The sequence below is a fragment of the Erithacus rubecula genome (genome assembly GCF_903797595.1).
Source record: "Erithacus rubecula genome assembly, chromosome: 5".
Taxonomy (NCBI): Eukaryota; Metazoa; Chordata; class Aves; order Passeriformes; family Muscicapidae; genus Erithacus; species Erithacus rubecula.
The window spans coordinates 569,326-590,353 of NC_136687.1; the positions used below are offsets into that span (position 1 = coordinate 569,326).

At 48.9% G+C, this 21,028-nt stretch overlaps 1 protein-coding gene across 1 annotated transcript; it reads right to left on the bottom strand.

Moving 5' to 3' along the window:
- Positions 1-933: 933 nt before the first annotated feature.
- On the bottom strand, positions 934-12,588 carry TEX261 (testis expressed 261). The gene is made up of 6 exons (XM_079307394.1): positions 12,392-12,588; positions 11,476-11,555; positions 7,713-7,866; positions 5,522-5,589; positions 4,099-4,201; positions 934-1,911 (listed from the first exon to the last, which is right to left on the bottom strand). The coding sequence occupies exons 1-6, from the start codon at positions 12,459-12,461 to the stop codon at positions 1,796-1,798; spliced, it is 591 nt and encodes a 196-aa protein (XP_079163520.1). The 5' UTR covers positions 12,462-12,588; the 3' UTR covers positions 934-1,795.
- Positions 12,589-21,028: the final 8,440 nt, after the last annotated feature.

Below are 21,028 nucleotides of genomic sequence, written 5' to 3' on the forward strand. Positions count from 1 at the left end.
TTCTGGAATTCTTTCCCAAAATCCCACAGAACCTCTGGCAGCTCCTCCTTTTCTACAACATCCAAATAAAATTCTTTATTTCCCTTGGATTTGGGAACACCTGGAATTATTCCTGACATTCCAAAACTCCTTCCCTGGGAAACCCAAATTCCTCCAGGAATTCCCTTGGATTTGGTTTTATCCCAGATTTTTCCTCTTCCTCCTCCAGCTGGAATTGAAATATTTAAGGCTGGGAGGGATTTTCCTAAATTTCCCTGAATTTCTGCTCCTTTTCCCTGTGGATTTTCCAGGAGGAAAATTGGGAAGGAGAGGTTGAATCCCTGCCCCAGAAAAAAAAAAAAAATTTCCAAATCCAGATTTTTTTTTTTTTTGGCTCTCCCTGGGAATAATTTCTCCAGGGAAATTCCCATTTTTCCTGCCCTTTCAATCATCTTCATCTGTGGGTTTTCCCCAAAATTTTGGAATTTTGAAGGCAAAATTCCACCCAAATTCCACAATTCCAGCTCCAACCTGGCCTTGGACACTTTCAGGGATTTGGAAATATCCCAATCCCAATAAAAACGTTCAAATTCAGAGGGGAAATCTGGGATTTTACACTTTATCCATAAATTTATGTTTCAGGATTTTTTTTTTTTTCCAAATTTAGGGAAGTTTCATCCCAAATTTCCTTCTCCTGGTTAAATATTTATGGAATTCCACAAATTCCTGGGAATTTGGTTCAGCTCCAAGAAACTCTGAGTGGGATTCAGGTTGGAAAAATGTGGAAAAACAGCTGGAAAAACCCCCAGGAATCCCCATTGGAAAATCAGGATTAAAAGGAATCAGGAATTCCTGATTTTCCTCATTCCCATCCCAAATCCAGGAATTTTCCAGCAAATTCAGAGATCTCAGAGCAAAATTCCAATTTTTCCAAAAGAATTTTTTTCCTAAAAAAAAAAAAAAAAAATCAAAGGATTGGATTTGGTTTGGAATTATCCTAATTGGAATTTTGTGGGATTTGAGGTCCTTTCCTGGAATTTTCCTTGGGAATTCCTCCAAAAAATTCCCTAAATTCCAAGGAATTCCCTGGGGTGGGAATTATTTAAATATTTAATCCAGGCCCAAGTGAAAATTCCAGAAAAAAAAGGGAATTTTGTAATGGGAATGAACAAAATTTTTCAGCTCCCTGGGAGGAATTTCACCCTTTGGAAAAGGAGGAAGGAAAAATCTGGGAATTCTGAGCAATCCTTCTCTTCTTCAGGATCAGGAAAAAATCTGGGAATTCCCTGGAAAATGGAGAAAATCCCTTCCCACCTTCTTTGCTGGAGGCAAAAATTGGAATTTCCAGGATTCAAACCACCCAAATCCTGATTTTTTTTTTGATTATTCCAAGTCCTTTCCCTCTGGAAAAAAAAAAAAAAATGGGATGAAGGGACATCTCCATCCTGGCTGTGTGGAATCCTCTGGATTTATCCCAAATTTTCCTGGGTTTTTTTGTTGTTTTTTAATTCATGGCTCTGTGAAACCCTCAGGAAAAACCAGAGGGAGCAGCTCCAAAAAAAAAACCAAACCCCAGGAATTGGGAAATTCCTAAAATTCCCAAAATTCCTGAAGAGGGCTCATCCAATCCCAACATTTTCCATGGAATCATTCCCAAGGGAAAGCTCCAAGTGTGGTTGGCACCTCCAGGAGTGTCCAAGTCTCAGAATTCCCAAAGAATTCCCAGTGGGAAAAATACCAGAGAGAGGTGCCCTGGGCACAGTTTGGGAAAATGGCAGATCCAGATCCTTTGGATATTCCCAAATATTCCCAAAACTCAGTAAATTTTCTGCCTGCTGGGCAGGATGGCTTCCTTGATGAAGGAGAAAATCAGCAGAATTCCAGAGCGTTTGCCTCTTTTGCCCTTGGTGAAATAATTGGAAACGACGTCGTCTGTGGGGAAAATAAAAAATAAAATAAAATAAAATTTTAAAAAGGGAATAAAAATTCCTGAGGGAATGGCAATGAGAATTGCAAAAGAATGGGAATCAGAATTTCTGAGGGGATGGGAATCTGAATTTCTGAGGAAATGGGAATTAAAATTCCTGAGGGATGGGAATGAGAATTCCAGAGGGATGGGAATCAAAATTCCTCAAGGAATGGGAATCAGAATTTTTGCAGGAATGGGAATGAGAATTCCTGAGAAATTGGGAATAAAAATCCCAGAGGAATGGGGATCTGAATTTCAGGGGGATGGGAATCAGAATTCCAGAGGAATTGGAATCAGAATTTCTGAGGGAATGGGAATCTGAATTTTTGAAGGAATCAGAATTCCTCAAGGAATGGGAATCAGAATTCCTGAGGGAATGGGAATCAAAATTTCTGAGGGAATGGGAATTTGAATTTTTGAGGGAATGGGAATCAGAATTCCTCAGGGATGGGAATGTGAATTCCTGAGGGAATGGGAATTTGAATTTTTGAGGGAATGGGAATCAAAATTCCTCAAGGAATGGGAATCAAAATTCTTGAGGGAATGGGAACCTGAATTTTTGAGGGAATGGAATCAAAATTCCTCAAAGAATGGGAATGTGAATTCCTGAGGGAATGGGAATCTGATTTTCTGAGGGAATGGGAATGAGAATCCAACAGGGAATGGGAATAAGAATTCCAGAGGAAATGGGAATGAGAATTCCTGAGGGATGTGAATCAGAATTCCACAGAGAATGGGAATCTGAATTTTTGAGGGAATGGGAATCACAATTTCTCAAGGAATGGGAATCAGAATTCCACAGGGAATGAGAATCAAAATTCCTGAGGGAATGGGAATTGGAATTCCAGAGGAAATGGGAATCAAAATTTCTGAGGGATGGGAATTTGAATTCCAGAAGAATGGGAACCTGAATTTTTGAGGGAATGAGAATCAAAATTCCTCAAGGAATGGGAATCAGAATTCCTGAGGGATGGGAATCAGAATTCCAGAAGGACAGGACACAGGGAATGGCTCCACTGGGAAAGGGGAGATTGGGGTGGGATCTTGGGAAGGAATTCCTGCCTGGGCTGGGATTCCCAGATTTGCTGTGGCTGCTCCTGGATCCTGGGAATGGCCAAGGAAAGCTGGGAATGTGGGGTTGGATTTCTGGGGAAATCAGGGATCCCAAATTTCTGTGATATTCCAAGCCCTTGGGAAGCTCCATAAATCCCAAATTCTGGGGCTTTGGGACCCCCAATCCCTGGGACTGTCTGAGCCTTTGGGGACACCAAGGATCCCAAATTTCTGGGATATTCTGAGCCCTTGGGAAGTCCCAGGAATCCTAAATTTTTGGACCTTTGGAGACCCCAGAAATCAAAAATTTCTGGGATTCTTTGAGCCTTTGGGATCCCAATTTTCTGGAATTCTCAGGGCTCAGAAACTCCCAGAAATCCCAAACTTCAGGCAGGTTCTGCCCCTTAACAACCCCCGAAAGCCAAAATTTCCGGGACGTTTTGCACAGGATTGGAAACAGAAAAACTTTAAATCCATTCCCCACCCAATCCCAATCCCATCCCAATCCCATCCCATCCCATCCCATCCCATCCCATCCCATCCCATCCCAATCCCATCCCATCCCATCCCATCCCATCCCATCCCATCCCATCCCATCCCATCCCATCCCATCCCATCCCATCCCATCCCAATCCCATCCCAATCCCATCCCATCCCATCCCAATCCCATCCCATCCCATCCCAATCCCATCCCAATCCCATCCCATCCCATCCCAATCCCTTCCCCAATCCCATCCCAATCCCAATCCCATCCCAATCCCACCCCATCCCATCCCAATCCCAATCCCAATCCCATCCCAATCCCATCCCAATCCCATCCCATCCCATCCCATCCCATCCCAATCCCTTCCCCAATCCCATCCCAATCCTAATCCCAATCCCATCCCAATCCCATCCCATCCCATCCCATCCCAATCCCAATCCCAATCCCAATCCCAATCCCATCCCATCCCAATCCCATCCCATCCCATCTCATCCCATCCCATCCCAATCCCAATCCCAATCCCATCCCATCCCATCCCAATCCCAATCCCAATCCCATCCCATCCCATCCCAATCCCAATCCCAATCCCATCCCATCCCAATCCCAATCCCACCTCCAGGCTGGACTGTGGAGGGCAGGACGTTCTCCCCGGCCGACAGCGACACGAAGAAGGCGAAAGGAATCAGCCACAGGCAGAAGGTGAAATAGGCCAGGACCTGCAGAATTCCCAAAATTCCAGCCCAGAATTCCCCAAAATTCCCAAAATTCCCCAAAATTCCCAAAGCTCCAGCCTGGAAATCCCAAAATTCCAGCTTGGAAATCTCAAAATTCCAGCCGGAAATTGCAAAACTTCCATTCAAAAATCTCCTCGAGGTGTTGCCAAAATCTTCCTGTAATTCCCAAATTTTAATTCAATTAATTAAGGGATTAAGTAATGAGGGATTTTTTAATGAATTAGGGAATTAATTAAATGAAATTCTCATGGAAAAATTAAGTAAATCCTCTCCACTCTTCCCAAGGAATTCAAGGAAAAGGAAAGAGCCAGTTCCCAAATTTTTCCTGATTTTTTCCCTGTAATTCCCAAATTTTAATTAAATCAAGAAATAAAGAATTTTAAAATGAATTAAAGAATTAACTAAATGAAATCCTCATGGAAAAATCAATTAAATCCTCTCCACTCTTCCCAAGGAATTCAAGGAAAAGGGAAGAGCCAGTTTCTAAATTTTTCATTATTTTTTCCTGTAATTCACAAATTTTAATTCAATTAATTAAGGGATTAAGAAATAAGGGATTAAAAAATGAATTAAGGAATTCATTAAATGAAATCCTCATGGAAAAATTAATTAAATCCTCTCCACTTTTCCCAAGGAATTCAAGGAAAAGGGAAGAGCCAGTTCCCAAATTTTTCCTGATTTTTTCCTGTAATTCCCAAATTTTAATTAAATCAATTAAGAAATGAAAAAAAAATTGAATTAATTAAGGAATTGATTAAATTAAATGCTCATGGAAAAATTAATTAAATCCTTTCCATGTTTCCCAAGAAATTCAAGGAAAAGGGAATTTCCCCATTCCCCATTCCCAATCCAGGATTAAATTCCATGGAAAAAACCCAAAAAACTTCATGAAAAAATTGGATTTTTTCTCGATTTTGATGAAATTTTGGCTGCCCTGGGAATGGGGATTTTTGCCATGGAATTAGAGCAGAAAAATGAGGAATGGGAATTCCCAAAAAGGGAAAAAAATTGGTAAAAAACTGGAATTCAAATGATATTATTTCCTATTTTTCCTCATTTTTTTAGCATTTTAGGAATAAATTTGAATTGATATTCCACATTCCTGGAACTTCCTAGGAAAAATGGAATTTTAGAAGTTCAGCAAATCCCACCCACCAAAACAAAAAACCACCAAAAAAATTAAAAATTTAAAATAAAATCCCAGGATCTCAATTCTGATAAAAATTCAAAGCTAAAAAAAAAATTGAGATTTTCCTACTGGGAAAAAAAAAAAAAAGAGAATTTTGGGATTTTATTTCTCACCTCAGAGAAGAGATAAAATTCCTCAGCAAAATATTGGAATGCCAGGTAGTGATTGACCACGACCAGCACTGCCAGGAAAAAAAATTAAATTAATTAAAAATAAAAAAAATAAAAGGAAAAATAACAAAATCAGCACATTCCAAAGGGAAATTCCCAAATTTTGGAGCCCTCCCCAAAACCTGGAATATTTGGGAAATTTCAGGAGGGATCTCAAATTTCTGGGATTTTCCACAGGTTCTGGGGTACCAAAATTTTGGGGATTTTTGGGGACCTCAGAATCTCAAAATTTTTGGGATTTTTTTTAAGTTTTGGGAAATCCCTGAAATCCCAAAATTCTGAGATATTTTGAGTCTTGGGAAGTCTCTGAAATCCCAATTTCTGGGATATTTTGAGCCTTGGGGAGTCCCAAAATCCCAAATTTCTGGGACATTCTGAGCCTTGGGAAATCCCAAAATCCCAAATTTTTGAGGCATCCAGGAACTCCAAATTCTTGGAATTCTCTGGATTTTTGGGGACACTCAAGGATCCCAAATTTTTGGGATATTCTGAGATTTTAGGATTTTTGGGACATTTTGAGCCTTGAGAAACCCCAAAAATCCCAAATTTCTGGGATATTCTGAGCCTTGGGAAATCCCAAAATCCCAAATTTTTGAGGCATCCAGGAACTCCAAATTCCTTAGAATTCTTTGGTTTTTTGGGGAATTTCAGCTCCTTCCCAACCCAAACCAGCCTGGAATTCCACAAGGGTGTCCAAAATTCCCAGAAAATTCCCAGAAAATCCCAGAAAATCCCAGAATTCCCAGAAAAATCCCAGAATTCCCAGAAAATCCCAGAATTTTCAGCCACATCATTCCCAAAGTTCAAAGTCCTTCCTGGTGCTGGCAGAATTCCCAAATTTTTAACCCCACCTGGGAATAGGGAATGAGGTTCCTTTTCCCAATTCCTGGAATTCTCCAAAGGTTTGGGGCAGCCAAAAATTCCAAATTTCTGGGATTTTCCTATGGTTCAGAAATTCCAAATTTTTCAGATATTTTGAGTCCTTTGGGGCATCCAGAAATTCCAAATTTTTGGGATTCTTTAAAGGTTCAGAAATCCCAAAATTCTGGGATATTTGGAGCCCTTGGAGAATCCCAGAAATCCCAAATTTTGGGGATTTTTTTTGGGACAATCAGGAACCCCAATCCCTGGAATTTTCTGAGCCTTTGGGACACTCAGGAATCCCAAATTTTTGGGATATTCTCAGACCTTGGAGAACCCCAGGAATCCCAAATTTCTGTGATCCTCCAACCCCTCAGCAAACCCCAAATTCCCTCAGCAACCTGAGCCTTTTTGGGGCACTTAGGAATCAAAAAAAATCCCAAAACAATCCCAAAAAAAAAACCAAAAAATCCCCCAAAGAAACCAAAAAAAATCCCAAAAAAAAATCCCAAAAAATCCAAAAAAATCCCAAAAAATCCCCCAAAAAATCCCCAAAAAACCCCAAAAATAAAAAAAATTCCCCAAAAAATACCAAAAAAATTAAAAAAAATCCCAAAAAATCCCAAAAAATCCCAAAACATCCCAAAAAAATCCCCAAAAAATCCCCAAAAACCCCAAAAAAATCCGCAAAAAACCCCAAAAAAATCCCCCAAAAATCCCAAAAAATTCCCAAAAAAACCCATAAAAATCTGCAAAAAACCCAAAAAATCCCCCAAAAAATCCCAAAAAATCCCCAAAAATCCCCAAAAAATCCCCAAAAAATCCTCAAAAAAATAAAAAAAACCCAAAAAAAATCCCAAAAAATAAAAAAAAAAATCCCCAAAAAATCCCCAGAGAATCCCAAAAGAATCCCAAAAAACCCCAAAAATCTGTAAAAAACCCCAAAAAAATCCCAAAAAATCCCCTAAAAATCCCTACAAAATCCCCAGAGAATCCCAAAAAAATCCCAAAAATCAAAAGAAATTCCACAAAAAATCCCCAAAAAATCCCAAAAAAATCCCCAAAAAATCCCAAAATATAAAAAATAATCCCAAAAAATAAGATAAAAATAAGAAAAAAAATCCCAAAAACCAAAAATTAAAATAAAAAAATCCCAAAAAAAATCCCTAAAAAACCCCCAAAAAATCCCTAAAAGATCCCAAAATACCCAAAAAAAGTCCCAAAAAAACCCCAAAACCCCCCAAAAACCCCCCCGAATCCGCAGAGCTCTGACCACAGGAGAGGATGAAGTTGGAGGAGCTGAGCACGATGAAGGGGAAGCTCTGCAGCAGCCCAAAGTACACCAGGTTACTGAAGAGCCCCATCAACACCAGCAGGGGAGGGAACTGCTCCAGCAGGTACAGCCCCAGCAGCACGGCCGAGGAGAACTGGGGAGAAATGGGATTAATGGGATTAATGCACAGCCTGCAGGGGCAGTGCAATTCCACAGAAATGGGATTAATGCACAGTCTGCAGGGGCAGTGCAATTCCACAGAAATGGGATTAATGCACAGTCTGCAGGGGCAGAGCAATTCCAGAGAAATGGGATTAATGGGATTAATGCACAGTCTGCAGGGGCAGTGCAATTCCAGAGAAATGGGATTAATGGGATTAATGCACAGTCTGCAGGGGCAGAGCAATTCCAGAGAAATGGAATTAATGGGATTAATGCACAGTCTGCAGGGGCAGAGCAATTCCAGAGAAATGGGATTAATGGGATTAATGCACAGTCTGCAGGGGCAGTGCAATTCCAGAGAAATGGGATTAATGGGATTAATGCACAGTCTGCAGGGGCAGTGCAATTCCAGAGAAATGGGATTAATGCACAGTCTGCAGGGGCAGTGCAATTCCAGAGAAATGGGATTAATGGGATTAATGCACAGTCTGCAGGGGCAGTGCAATTCCAGAGAAATGGGATTAATGGGATTAATGCACAGTCTGCAGGGGCAGAGCAATTCCAGAGAAATGGGATTAATGGGATTAATGCACAGTCTGCAGGGGCAGTGCAATTCCAGAGAAATGGGATTAATGGGATTAATGCACAGTCTGCAGGGGCAGTGCAATTCCAGAGAAATGGGATTAATGCACAGTCTGCAGGGGCAGTGCAATTCCAGAGAAATGGGATTAATGCACAGTCTGCAGGGGCAGTGCAATTCCAGAGAAATGGGATTAATGCACAGTCTGCAGGGGCAGAGCAATTCCATAGAAATGGGATTAATGGCATTAATGCACAGTCTGCAGGGGCAGTGCAATTCCAGAGAAATGGGATTAATGCACAGCCTGCAGGGGCAGTGCAACTCCAGAGAAATGGGATTAATGCACAGCCTGCAGGGGCAGAGCAATTCCAGAGAAATGGGATTAATGGGATTAATGCACAGTCTGCAGGGGCAGTGCAATTCCAGAGAAATGGGATTAATGGGATTAATGCACAGCCTGCAGGGGCAGTGCAATTCCAGAGAAATGGGATTAATGCACAGTCTGCAGGGGCAGTGCAATTCCAGAGAAATGGGATTAATGGGATTAATGCACAGTCTGCAGAGGCAGTGCAATTCCAGAGAAATGGGATTAATGCACAGTCTGCAGGGGCAGTGCAATTCCAGAGAAATGGGATTAATGGGATTAATGCACAGTCTGCAGGGGTAGTGCAATTCCAGAGAAATGGGATTAATGGGATTAATGCACAGTCTGCAGGGGCAGTGCAATTCCAGAGAAATGGGATTAATGCACAGTCTGCAGGGGCAGTGCAATTCCAGAGAAATGGGATTAATGCACAGTCTGCAGGGGCAGTGCAATTCCAGAGAAATGGGATTAATGGGATTAATGCACAGTCTGCAGGGGCAGAGCAATTCCATAGAAATGGGATTAATGGCATTAATGCACAGTCTGCAGGGGCAGTGCAATTCCAGAGAAATGGGATTAATGCACAGCCTGCAGGGGCAGAGCAATTCCAGAGAAATGGGATTAATGGGATTAATGCACAGTCTGCAGGGGCAGTGCAATTCCAGAGAAATGGGATTAATGGGATTAATGCACAGTCTGCAGGGGCAGTGCAACTCCAGAGAAATGGGATTAATGCACAGCCTGCAGGGGCAGAGCAATTCCAGAGAAATGGGATTAATGGGATTAATGCACAGTCTGCAGGGGCAGTGCAATTCCAGAGAAATGGGATTAATGGGATTAATGCACAGTCTGCAGGGGCAGTGCAATTCCAGAGAAATGGGATTAATGGGATTAATGCACAGCCTGCAGGGGCAGTGCAATTCCAGAGAAATGGGATTAATGGGATTAATGCACAGTCTGCAGGGGCAGTGCAATTCCAGAGAAATGGGATTAATGCACAGTCTGCAGGGGCAGTGCAATTCCAGAGAAATGGGATTAATGCACAGTCTGCAGGGGCAGTGCAATTCCAGAGAAATGGGATTAATGGGATTAATGCACAGTCTGCAGGGGCAGTGCAATTCCAGAGAATGGGATTAATGCACAGTCTGCAGGGGCAGTGCAATTCCAGAGAAATGGGATTAATGGATTAATGCACAGTCTGCAGGGGCAGTGCAATTCCAGAGAAATGGGATTAATGGGATTAATGCACAGCCTGCAGGGGCAGTGCAATTCCAGAGAAATGGGATTAATGCACAGTCTGCAGGGGCAGTGCAATTCCAGAGAAATGGGATTAATGGGATTAATGCACAGTCTGCAGGGGCAGTGCAATTCCAGAGAAATGGGATTAATGCACAGTCTGCAGGGGCAGTGCAATTCCAGAGAAATGGGATTAATGGCATTAATGCACAGCCTGCAGGGGCAGAGCAATTCCAGAGAAATGGGATTAATGGGATTAATGCACAGTCTGCAGGGGCAGTGCAATTCCAGAGAAATGGGATTAATGGGATTAATGCACAGCCTGCAGGGGCAGTGCAATTCCAGGAAATGGGATTAATGGGATTAATGCACAGTCTGCAGGGGTAGTGCAACTCCAGAGAAATGGGATTAATGGGATTAATGCACAGTCTGCAGGGGCAGAGCAATTCCAGAGAAATGGGATTAATGCACAGTCTGCAGGGGCAGTGCAATTCCAGAGAAATGGCACCTTCAGGGGAGGGGATTGATGGCTGACTATGGGGGTTTGTGGGAATGTGTTGCTTGATTTTTTTCTGATTTTTTTTTTCTGATTTTTTCTTATTTTTCTTCTTATTTTTTCTGATTTTTTCTAATTTTTTTCTAACTTTTTCCCTGATTTTTTCCCTGATTTTCTTCTGACTTTTTCCTGACTTTTTTCTGACCTTTTCCTGATTTTTTTCCTATTTTTTCCTGATTTTCCCCTGATTTTTCCCTGACTTTTCCCTGATTTTCCCTGATTTTTTCCTGACTTTTCCCGGATTTTTCCCTGACTTTTTCCCTGATTTTTCCCTGACTTTTCCCTGACTTTTCCCTGACTTTCCCCTGATTTTCCCTGATTTTTTCCTGACTTTCCCTGATTTTTCCCTGACTTTTTCCCTGATTTTCCCCTGATTTTTTTCCTGACTTTCCCTGATTTTTTCCCTGATTTTCCCCTGACTTTTCCCTGATTTTTCCTGACTTTCCCTGATTTTCCCGATTTTCCCCTGACTTTTCCCTGATTTTCCCCTGACTTTTCCCTGACTTTTCCTGACTTTCCCTGATTTTTCCTGATTTCCCCTGATTTTCCCCTGACTTTTCCCTGATTTTCCCTAATTTTCCCGATTTTTCCCTGACTTTCCCCTGATTTTCCCCTGACTTTTCCCTGATTTTCCCTAATTTTCCCGATTTTTCCCTGACTTTCCCTGATTTTCCCCTGATTTTTCCCTGATTTTCCCCTGATTTTTCCCTGATTTTCCCCTGATTTTCCCCTGATTTTCCCCTGATTTTTCCCTGACTTTTCCCTGATTTTTTCCCTGACTTTTCCCTGATTTTTTCCCACAGATTTTTTTTTATTTTTCCCCAGATTTTGCCCAGATTTTCCCCATCTGTCCCCACAGACTCACCCAGATCATGTACTTGATGAGCCTCCTGGTCAGCACCGTGTACTCCTCTATCAGCTCTGCCAGGTAGTACAGCCCGGCCGCTGCGGGGACAAAGGGGACACTGGTGACACCTGGGGGTGGCACCGCCCACTGCGCCTTTGGGCCACAGCAGGGACTGCCAAGGGCCCAAAGGTGCCACTCATGGCTGTGGGGGAGCCCAGGGACAGGCAGGGAGCACAAAGCTTGGGGACACTCTGATGGTTTGGGGACACAAAGAGACCCCAGATCTTGGGGACACTCTGAGGGTTTGGGGACACCCAGAGACACCAAGTGTTGGGGACACTCTGAGGATTTGGGGACACAAAGAGATCCCAGATCTTGGGGACACTCTGAGGGTTTGGGGACACTCAGGGACCCCCAGTTCTTGTGGTGATTTCAGGGTTTGGGGACACCCAGGGACACCAAGTGTTGGGGACACTCTGAGGGTTTGGGGACACTCAGGGACCTCCAATTCCTGTGGTGATTTCAGGGTTTGGGGACAGCCAGGGACCCCCAATCTTAGGGACATCCTAGGAGTTTGGGGACACTCTGAGGGTTTGGGGACACAAAGAGACCCCCAAATTTTGGGGACATTCTGAGGGTTTGGGGACACCCAAGGATCCCAAATCTTGGCAACTTCCTGAGGACTTGGGGACACTCAAGAACCCCAAATTTTGGGACACTCTGAGGGTTTGGGGACACTCAGGGACCTTCAGTCCCTGTGGTGATTTCAGGGTCTGGGGACACCCAGAGCCCCCCAATCCTTGGGCACCCCCCGGGACTCCCTTTTCCCCTCAGCCCTTCCCGCCCTTTCCCCCCCCCTCACACCCCCCCCGCTATATCGCGACAGCCCCGCAGCGGGCCCAACCCCGTCGCGCACGTCCCGGGGCGCTCTCACCGATGGCCAAGGTGACAAAAGCCACCTGCACGAGCAGGGACAGCCAGCTGAGCACGTACATGAACCACATGGCGGAGCCGGGGCCGCTCCCGGGGCCGCTGCCGCTCCGGGCCCGGCGCCGCTCCCGGCAGCCGGAACCAGGGAGACGCGGGGACAGAGCGCCGCCGGAACCAGCGAGACGCGGGGAGCGAGCGCCGCCGGAACCAGCGAGACACAGCACTGCGCTCGCCACAGCGCCCCCTGCAGGCCCGGAGGACTCGGCATACAATGAGCGGGCGTTGCATGTGAAGAGGGGGAACCCCAAAAAATGGGGGGACCCCAAAATGTACAAGATCCCAAAATCTACAGGGATCCCAAAATCTACAGGGATCCCAAAATCTACAGGGACCCCATGTACATGGATTCCAAAACACGGGGGGACCTCAAAATGTACAAGATCCCAAAATCTACAGGGACCCCAAAAGTTACAGGAACCCCAAAATGTACAGGGTTCCCCAAAATTTACATGGATCCCAAAATGCACAGGAACCCCAAAATACAGGGGACCCCTAAAATGTACAGGGACCCCAAAACATGGGTGAACCCCAAAATGTACACGGATCTCAAAATGCACAGGGACCCAAAAACACGGGGGGACCCCAAAAGTTACAGGAACTCCAAAATGTACATGGATCCCAAAATGCCCATGGACCCCAAAACACGAGGGGACAAAATCCACAAGGACCCCCGATCTGTAGGGGGATCCCCAAAAGTAAAGGCTGCAAGGAACCCCAAAACCCTCCAGAGACCCCAAACTGCAGAGGGACCCCCAAAAACCCTGTAGGGACGCCAAAACCCGCATTGGGCTGTACGGGAGGGTTTGGGGGTGCGGGAGGTTCATTTTGGGGTCTCGTGGGTAATTTTGGGGTACTGGGGGTTGATTTTGGGGTCCTGAGCTCATTTTAGGGCTTCTGGAGGATTCATTTTTGGGGTCCAAGGGGTTCATTTTTGGGGTGCTGGGGGGTCATTTTTGGGGTGCTCATTTTAGGATCCTGGAGAGCTCCTTTTGGGGTGTTGAGGGCTCATTTTTGGGGTACAAGGGGTTCATTTTGGGGTGCTGGGGGCTCATTTTGGGGTGCACGTTTTAGGATCCTGGAGAGCTCCTTTTGGGTTGCTGAGGGTTCATTTTTGGGGTACAAGGGGTTCATTTTGGGGTGCTGGGGGCTCATTTTGGGGTGCACGTTTTAGGATCCTGGAGAGCTCCTTTTGGGGTGTAGAGGGCTCATTTTTGGGGTACAAGGGGCTCATTTTTGGGGTACAAGGGGCTCGGGACTTATCCTGGGAATCTCATTTTAGGGTGGTTTGGGTTCTTTTGGGGGTACTGGGGGTTGATTTTGGGGTGCTGAGGGTTCGTTTGGGGGTTTTTTGGAGTGCAGAAAAAGTGGGTAAGAAAAGAGGGGGGACACAGGAGGGGACAGAATGGGGGGAACAAAAAGAGAGGGTGACAAAAGGGGGGACAAAACGGAGGGGTCAAAGTGTCCCCGCTCCCCCCCCCCCGGACATAGGGGACAAAGGGGACAAAGGGGACAAAGGGGACAAAGGGGACAAAGGGGACAAAGTGTCGGCGGCGCTAACGCTGCCTGGCACGTGTGACAGCGGTGACCCGGGGGGCTCGGTGACACTGCGGTGACACTGCGGTGACCGAGGGTGACCCGGCAGTGACCCCGAGCGGGGGCGGCGGCCCGACCCCGAGAGCGCCCGGGAAGAGAGAGATGGGGACAGGGATGGGGACAGGGACATGGGGACAGGGATGGGGACAGGGATGGGGACAGGGACATGGGGATATGGAGACAGGGACATGGGGACAGGGATGGGGACAGGGACATGGGGATATGGGGACAAGGATGAGGACAGGGATGGGGACAGGGACATGGGGATATGGGGACAAGGATGGGGACAGGGATGGGGACAGGGACATGGGGATATGGGGACAGGGACATGGGGATATGGGGACAGGGACATGGGGACAGGGATGGGGACAGGGACATGGGGATATGGGGACAGGGACATGGGGATATGGGGACAAGGATGGGGACAGGGATGGGGACAGGGACATGGGGATATGGGGACAGGGACATGGGGATATGGGGACAGGGACATGGGGACAGGGACATGGGGACAGGGATGGGGACAGGAAATAGGGACGGGGACATGGGGACAGGGATAGGGACAGGGATGGGGACAGGGAATGGGGACAGGGACAAGGGGATTGGAAATAGGGACAGTGACATGGGGACAGGGATAGGGACAAGAATGGGGACAGGAAATGGGGACAGGGAATGGGGATAGGGGACAGGGATGGGATTGGGACAGGGACAAGGAGACAGGGATGGGGATATGGGGACAGGAAATGGGACAGGGAATGGGACACAGGGGCAGAGACAGATGTGGGACAGATGTGAGGCAGGTTTGGGGACAGGGACAGGTTTGGGGACAGGGAGCACATCCAGCTCCTTTTCCCCCCTCTCTGCGCTACCGAGGGGGTGCCGAGACCCCTCTCGACCCCTCCCGACCCCTCCCGACCCCTCCTGATCATTCCCGATCATTCTCGACCCCTCCCGACCCTTCCCGCCTGCCAATCCGGGATAAATCCCTGGAATTCTCTGGACAGCTCTTTGGGATGGCCACGCCCCGCGGTTTTGGGGGGCTCCGTGTCCTCCCTGCATGAATTTTCCCGTTTTCCCCACAAATCCCCTTTTTCTGCCCTTTTGGGGAGACACCAAATACCCCAAAATTCCAGGTACCTCAAGACCCTGAGCACCCCAAAATCTCTGTCAACCTCACGTGTCCTGGGCACCCCAAATACCCCAAGCACCCCAAAACCCCAAAACCCCAAAACACGAAGCACCCAGAGCACCCCAAAACTTCTGTGAACCTCACGTGTCCTGGGCACCCCAAATACCCCAAGCACCCCAAAACCCCAAGCACCACAGCAATCCCAAACACCCCAAACCCCGAGCAGCCCAAACACCCCAAAACACGGACCACCCCAAAACCCCGAGCACCACAGGAACCCCAAACCCCGAAACACGGAGCACCCTGGGCACCCCAAAATCTCTGTCAACATCACGTTTCTTGGGCACCCCAAACACCCCAAAACCCTGAGTACCCAAAACACTCCAAAACCGCGAGCACCCCAAAACCCTGAGCACCCCAAACACCACAGGAACCCCAAATACCCCAAAACCCCGAACACCCCAAAACCCCGAACACCCCAAAACCCAAAACCCCGAGCACCCCAAACCCCCCACACGGTTTTTCTCCCCCACACCCTCCCTCTCCCCCCCAAATCCCCTATTAGACCATTTAGAACCCTCCGGCTGCTCCCACCACTCCGATCTATTTTTAGCTCTATTTTCCTTTTTTTTTAGGATTTTTTCTGCCTTTTCCCATTTCCACTCCGCAGCCAAAACCCCGTGAAGTTCCCGGCTGGTCCCTCGGGGAGCTGCCGGGGAATCCAGGCGTGAAAAATGTGCGAGATCCACGCCCGGAGCTCCTTTCCCCTCCCCTTTCCCATCTCTTGGAAAAAAATAATTTTTAAAAAAAGCTTTTTTTTTGCTTTTTCCCCCTTTTCCCTTCACGCCCCCACCCCAAATCTGACCCCACAGCACCCCCAGGGATCCGGATTTGGGGTTTCCTGAAGTTTCTCGGCGTCCTCAGGGAGGAGTTTGGGGTTTTCTCTCCCACTCCACAATTCCAGGGGTTGTGTTTTGTGACCCCATAGCTCAGCTCGTGCTCGTGGATGGGGTTTTGTTCCTGCCAAATCCCTCTGGAGGGGGATTTCCCCCCAAATCCTATAAATTCCATTTATGGGGTTTTGTTTCTAAACCTCATAAATCCCCATGGATGTGATTTGGGTCCAAAAAAAAAACAACAATTCCCATGGATGGGTTTTTTTTTCCCCAATCCCTCATTATGGGATTTTGTTCCCTCTGGAGGGGGTTTTTAACCCCAAATCCTACAAAACCCCGTGGATGGGGTTTAGTTTCCAAGCTCCATAAATTCCCATTGATGGGGTTTTGATTCCAAGCCCCACAAATCCTCATGGATGAGGTTTTATCCTACAAATTCCTCTGGATGGGGTTTTAATCCTCCCAAATCCCTCAGGAGGAGGGTTTCCCCCCCAAATCCCACAAATTCCCATGGATGGGGTTTTATTCTAAGCCACATAAATCCCCATATATGAGATTTTATCCTACAAATCCCTCTGGATGGGGTTTTGATTCCAGACCCCAAAAATCCCTATGGAAGGGCTTTTGTTCCCCCCAAATCACTCTGGAGGGGGTTTTTACCCCAAATCCCACAAATCTCAATTGATGGGGTTTTGTTCTTCCCAAATCCCTCTGGAGGAGGATTTTCCCCCAAATCCTACAAATTCCCATGGATGGGGATTTGATTCCAGACCCCAAAAATCCCTATGGAAGGGCTTTTGATCCCCCCAAATCCCTTTGGAGGAGAATTTTCCCCCAAATCCTATAAATTCCCACAGATGGGATTTTTCCCAGGCCCCCACGGATGGGATTTGACCCTCAATATCCCCCATTCCCCTGTCTGGAGTTTCTCCCTCTCCTTCCACTATTTTTGCTCTCCCCCATTCCCACATTTCCCATTGCACTGTTCCTATTCCTGAGAGGAAAAGGGGCAGAAGTTGGGGATGGGGAATCAATCAGGGAGGATGGGGATCGATCAGAGGGGGCTGGGGCAGTGGGGGGGACCTGCTGCCATCCCCATCCCCATCCTCAATCCCGCCCCATTCCCTATCACACCCCACTCCTGTCCCCAGCCCTTCCCCATCCCATCCCCATTTCCATTCCCAACCCCATCCTCATTCCTGTCCCCACTTCCAACCCCATTCTCCTTCCCATTCCCATTCGCACTCCCATCCCCATTCCCACTCATTATCCCATCCCATCCCATCCCATCCCATCCCATCCCATCCCATCCCATCCCATCCCATCCCATCCCATCCCATCCCATCCCCATTTCCCTTCCTGTTCCCGTCCCCATTCTCATTCCCACTCCCTATCCCATCCCAATTCCATTCTCATTCCCATTCCCATTCTCAATCCCATTATCCCTGTTCCCGTTCCCATTCCTCGTTCTCATTCTCATTCCCCTTCCTATTCTCATTCCCGTTCCTGTTCCCATCCCCAATCCCACTCCCATCCCACTCCAACCCCATCCCCACTGCCACTCTCACTCCTATCCCCATCCCATTATCCCATCCCGTTATCCCATCCCGTTATCCCATCCCGTTATGCCCTTGTTATCCCGTTGTTATCCTGCTATCCCGTTGTTATCCCGCTATCCCGTTGTTATCCCGCCGTTATCCCGTTGTTATCCCGCTATCCCGTTGTAATCCCGTTATCCCGTTGTTATCCCGTTGTTATCCCGTTGTTATCCCGTTGTTATCCCGTTGTTATCCCGTTGTTATCCCGTTGTTATCCCGTTGTTATCCCGCTATCCCGTTGTTATCCCGCTGTTATCCCGTTATCCCGTTGTTATCCTGTTGTTATCCCGTTATCCCGCCGCTATCCCGCCGCTATCCCGCTGTCCCGTTATCCCACGCCTGGCCGCGCTGACTCGCGCTGACAGCCGGGCTCTCCGGGCCGCCGCCGCCGCTCGGTGCCGCTCATGGGCTCCGTGTAGGGCGGGGGGTCAGGCTCCGGTCAGCCCTGCCCGATGCCGTCCCACCGCAGCCCCCGCCCCGCCCGGCCGAGCTGCCGCTGTCAGCTCCGCTCACCCTGACGCGCGCCCCGAACCGTGAATGCAACGCGGCCGGGGAGCGGGGGGCGCGGGGGAAGGAGGGGGGGATTGAGGGGGAGATGTGGGGGATCCATGGGGAAAAAGGGGGGATCGATAGGGGTGATCGATCAGGAAAAGGGGGGGATCAATCGGGGAAAAGGAGGGAGGGTCAATAGGGGGAAAGGGGGAATCCGTGGGGAAAAGGGGGGATCGATGCGGGAAAAGGGGGGATCAATCGGGAAATGTGGGGAGGATCAATCGGGGAAAACGGAGGATCCATCGGGAAAAAGGGGGGATTGATCGGGGATGGTGGGGATCAATTGGTGAAAAGGGGGAATCCGTCGGGAAATGTGGAGTATCAATGGGAAAAAGGGGGGATCGATCGGGAAAAAGAGATCAGTCGGGAAAGGGGGGAATCAATCGGGAAAAGGGGGGGGATCAATCGATAAAAAAGGGAAGATCCATCGGGAATGGTGAGGAGTCAATCGGAGAAAGGGGGGGATCGATCGGGAAAAAGGGGAGATCCATCAGGAATAACGGGGGATCTATTGGGAGAAAGGGAGGATCAATCGGGAAAAAGGGGGGGCGACAGGGAGAAGTCAGGAAAAGGATGGAGGGGATCAATCAGGATGGGGGGGGAGCAATTAGGAAAAGGTGGGGGATCAATCGGGGATGGTGGGGAGCTGTCAGGAAAAGGGGGGGCGATCAGGAAGGATTGGGGGATCAATCAGGATGGGGAGGATCGGTCAACAAGAATGAGGGAATCGATCAGAAAAGGTGGGATCGATTAGGAATGTTTGGGGGATCAATCAGGATGGGGGGAATCAATCAGGAAGGATTGGGGGGATCAATCAGGAAGAACTGGGGGGCACCCGCTTACCCCTGGATTTGGGGTCTGGGGTTACCCCTGGTTTTGGGGTACTCCCCATCCCTTGCCCTCAGTGGGGATTCAGGGCTCCCATTTCCCCTTGGATGGGATTTTGGGGATCCCATCTCCCTTTATCCAAAGTTTGGGGGTCCCATTTACCCTCAGCAGAGATTTGGGGGTCCCGTATCCTCTTGACCACGGTTTGGGGGTCACATCTCCCCTTGCCACAGCTTCAGGGGTCCCGTGTCCCCTCAGACGGGTTTTGGGGTCCCGTGTCCCCCGGATGTCCCCTTGGTTCTGCTACGAGGGGACCGGGACCCCCCCAAACCCCACTGGTGACCCCAAAGCGCGAATTCCCGGGAATTCCTGGGATTCTCCGAGCCCCCGATCCCGAATGTCCCCGAGGCCACCCGGAGCTGTCACCGTGTCCCCAACACCCGCCCGGGGGGTGGCACAGCTTTGTGGGGTGGCCCCAAACCCCTCATCGCGCACCCCAAAGTGACGCCCGGAGCGCTCTGGGGCCACCCCCGCCTGTCCCCGCCACGGCGGGTGACACCAAGGCGGCGCCACCAGCGCGTCCCCAAATCTCAAATGGCGGCCGCGAGGCGGAACAAATCCCTCCTCGGGAGTTATTAACTCATTTTCAGAGCTGTCCCCAAACAGGTCAGGCGTGTGACACCGCGGCCACCCCCGGGTGACCCCAGGGGACAGCCACCCTCCCCCTCCCCTCCCCCAGCCCAGTGCGGGGACGTGGCACAGGCGGGGCGGTGACATCGCCACGTGTCGCCACGGGCGGGGAGGGGAAACTGAGGCACGGGGAAGGAGGGGGGAGGGGCAGAGGGTTCCCCTCCCCCCCCTCATTAGCGGCAATAATATCAATTAGCGATCGGCTTTAAGGAGCGGCGCCCCTCGGCTCCTGCCCTCTGCCCCCACGGGGGGCTCCCATCTCCCCCGCCCCGACCCCACTGCCCGGGACCCCCCCGCTGGGGCGATGGGTCTGTCCCTGTCCCCGACCCTGTCCCCATATCCCTGTCCCCATATCCCTGTGCCTGTCCCTGTCCCCATATCCCTGTCCCCATATCCCTGTCCCCATATCCCTGTGCCTGTCCCCGTCCCCATATCCCTGTCCCCATATCCCTGTCCCCATATCCCTGTCCCCATATCCATGTCCCCATATCCCTGTGCCTGTCCCCGTTCCCTGTCCCTGTCCCCAGCCAGCATAGTGACAGCGTGGGCAGCAGGTCGGGGTCTCTCCGGATGGACACCGGTGACATTCCTGGACGGAAAGGTCACGGAAAGGTCACAGCCACATTCTGGTGCTCGTCCCCAACCCTGAGAGCCGGAGCTGCTCCGTGACACGAGTGACAGCTCCTGGAAAGAGCCAAAGCCATCGGTGTCCCCAGTGCCACCACCCCAGGGCAGCTCTGCCCCAGCGCTGTCACCTCCCAGCCCCCATTCCTGTTTGCATTCCCATTCCCATCCCCATCCCCATCCCCATCCCCATCCCCATCCCCATCCCCATTCCCATTCCTGTTTGCATTCCCATTCCCATTCCCATTCCTGTTCCCACTCCCATCCCCATCCCCATCCCCATCCCCATCCCCATCCCCATCCCCATCCCCATCCCCATCCACATTCCCATTCCTGTTTGCATTCCCATTCCCATTCCTGTTCCCATTCCCATCCCATCCCCATCCCCATCCCCATCCCCATCCCCATCCCCATCCCCATCCCCATCCCCATCCCCATTTCTGTTCCCATTCCTGCTCCCCTCTGGAATTCACCTCCTGTCCCCTCCACAGTGTCCGGGTGGGAGGTGGCAGAGCCGGAGCACTAATGTCACCAACAGGGTCCCCTCCAAAATCCTGGAATGGGGAGAGGGATGGAGGGAGAGAGAGAGAGAGAGGGAGGGATGGAGGGAGGGATGAGGAATGGGAAAATGGAGGGATGAAGGGACGGATGGCACAATGGAGGGATAAAGGGAC

Coding starts and splice junctions, on each gene's coding strand:
- TEX261 (XM_079307394.1), bottom strand. CDS start 12,461: ATGTGGTTCATGTACGTGCTCAGCTGGCTGTCCCTGCTCGTGCAGGTG. Junction 5,590..7,712: donor CAACTTCATCCTCTCCTGTG/GTCAGAGCTCTG, acceptor TTTTCCTGGCAG/TGCTGGTCGTGGTCAATCAC. Junction 4,202..5,521: donor AATTTTATCTCTTCTCTGAG/GTGAGAAATAAA, acceptor GGAATTCTGCAG/GTCCTGGCCTATTTCACCTT.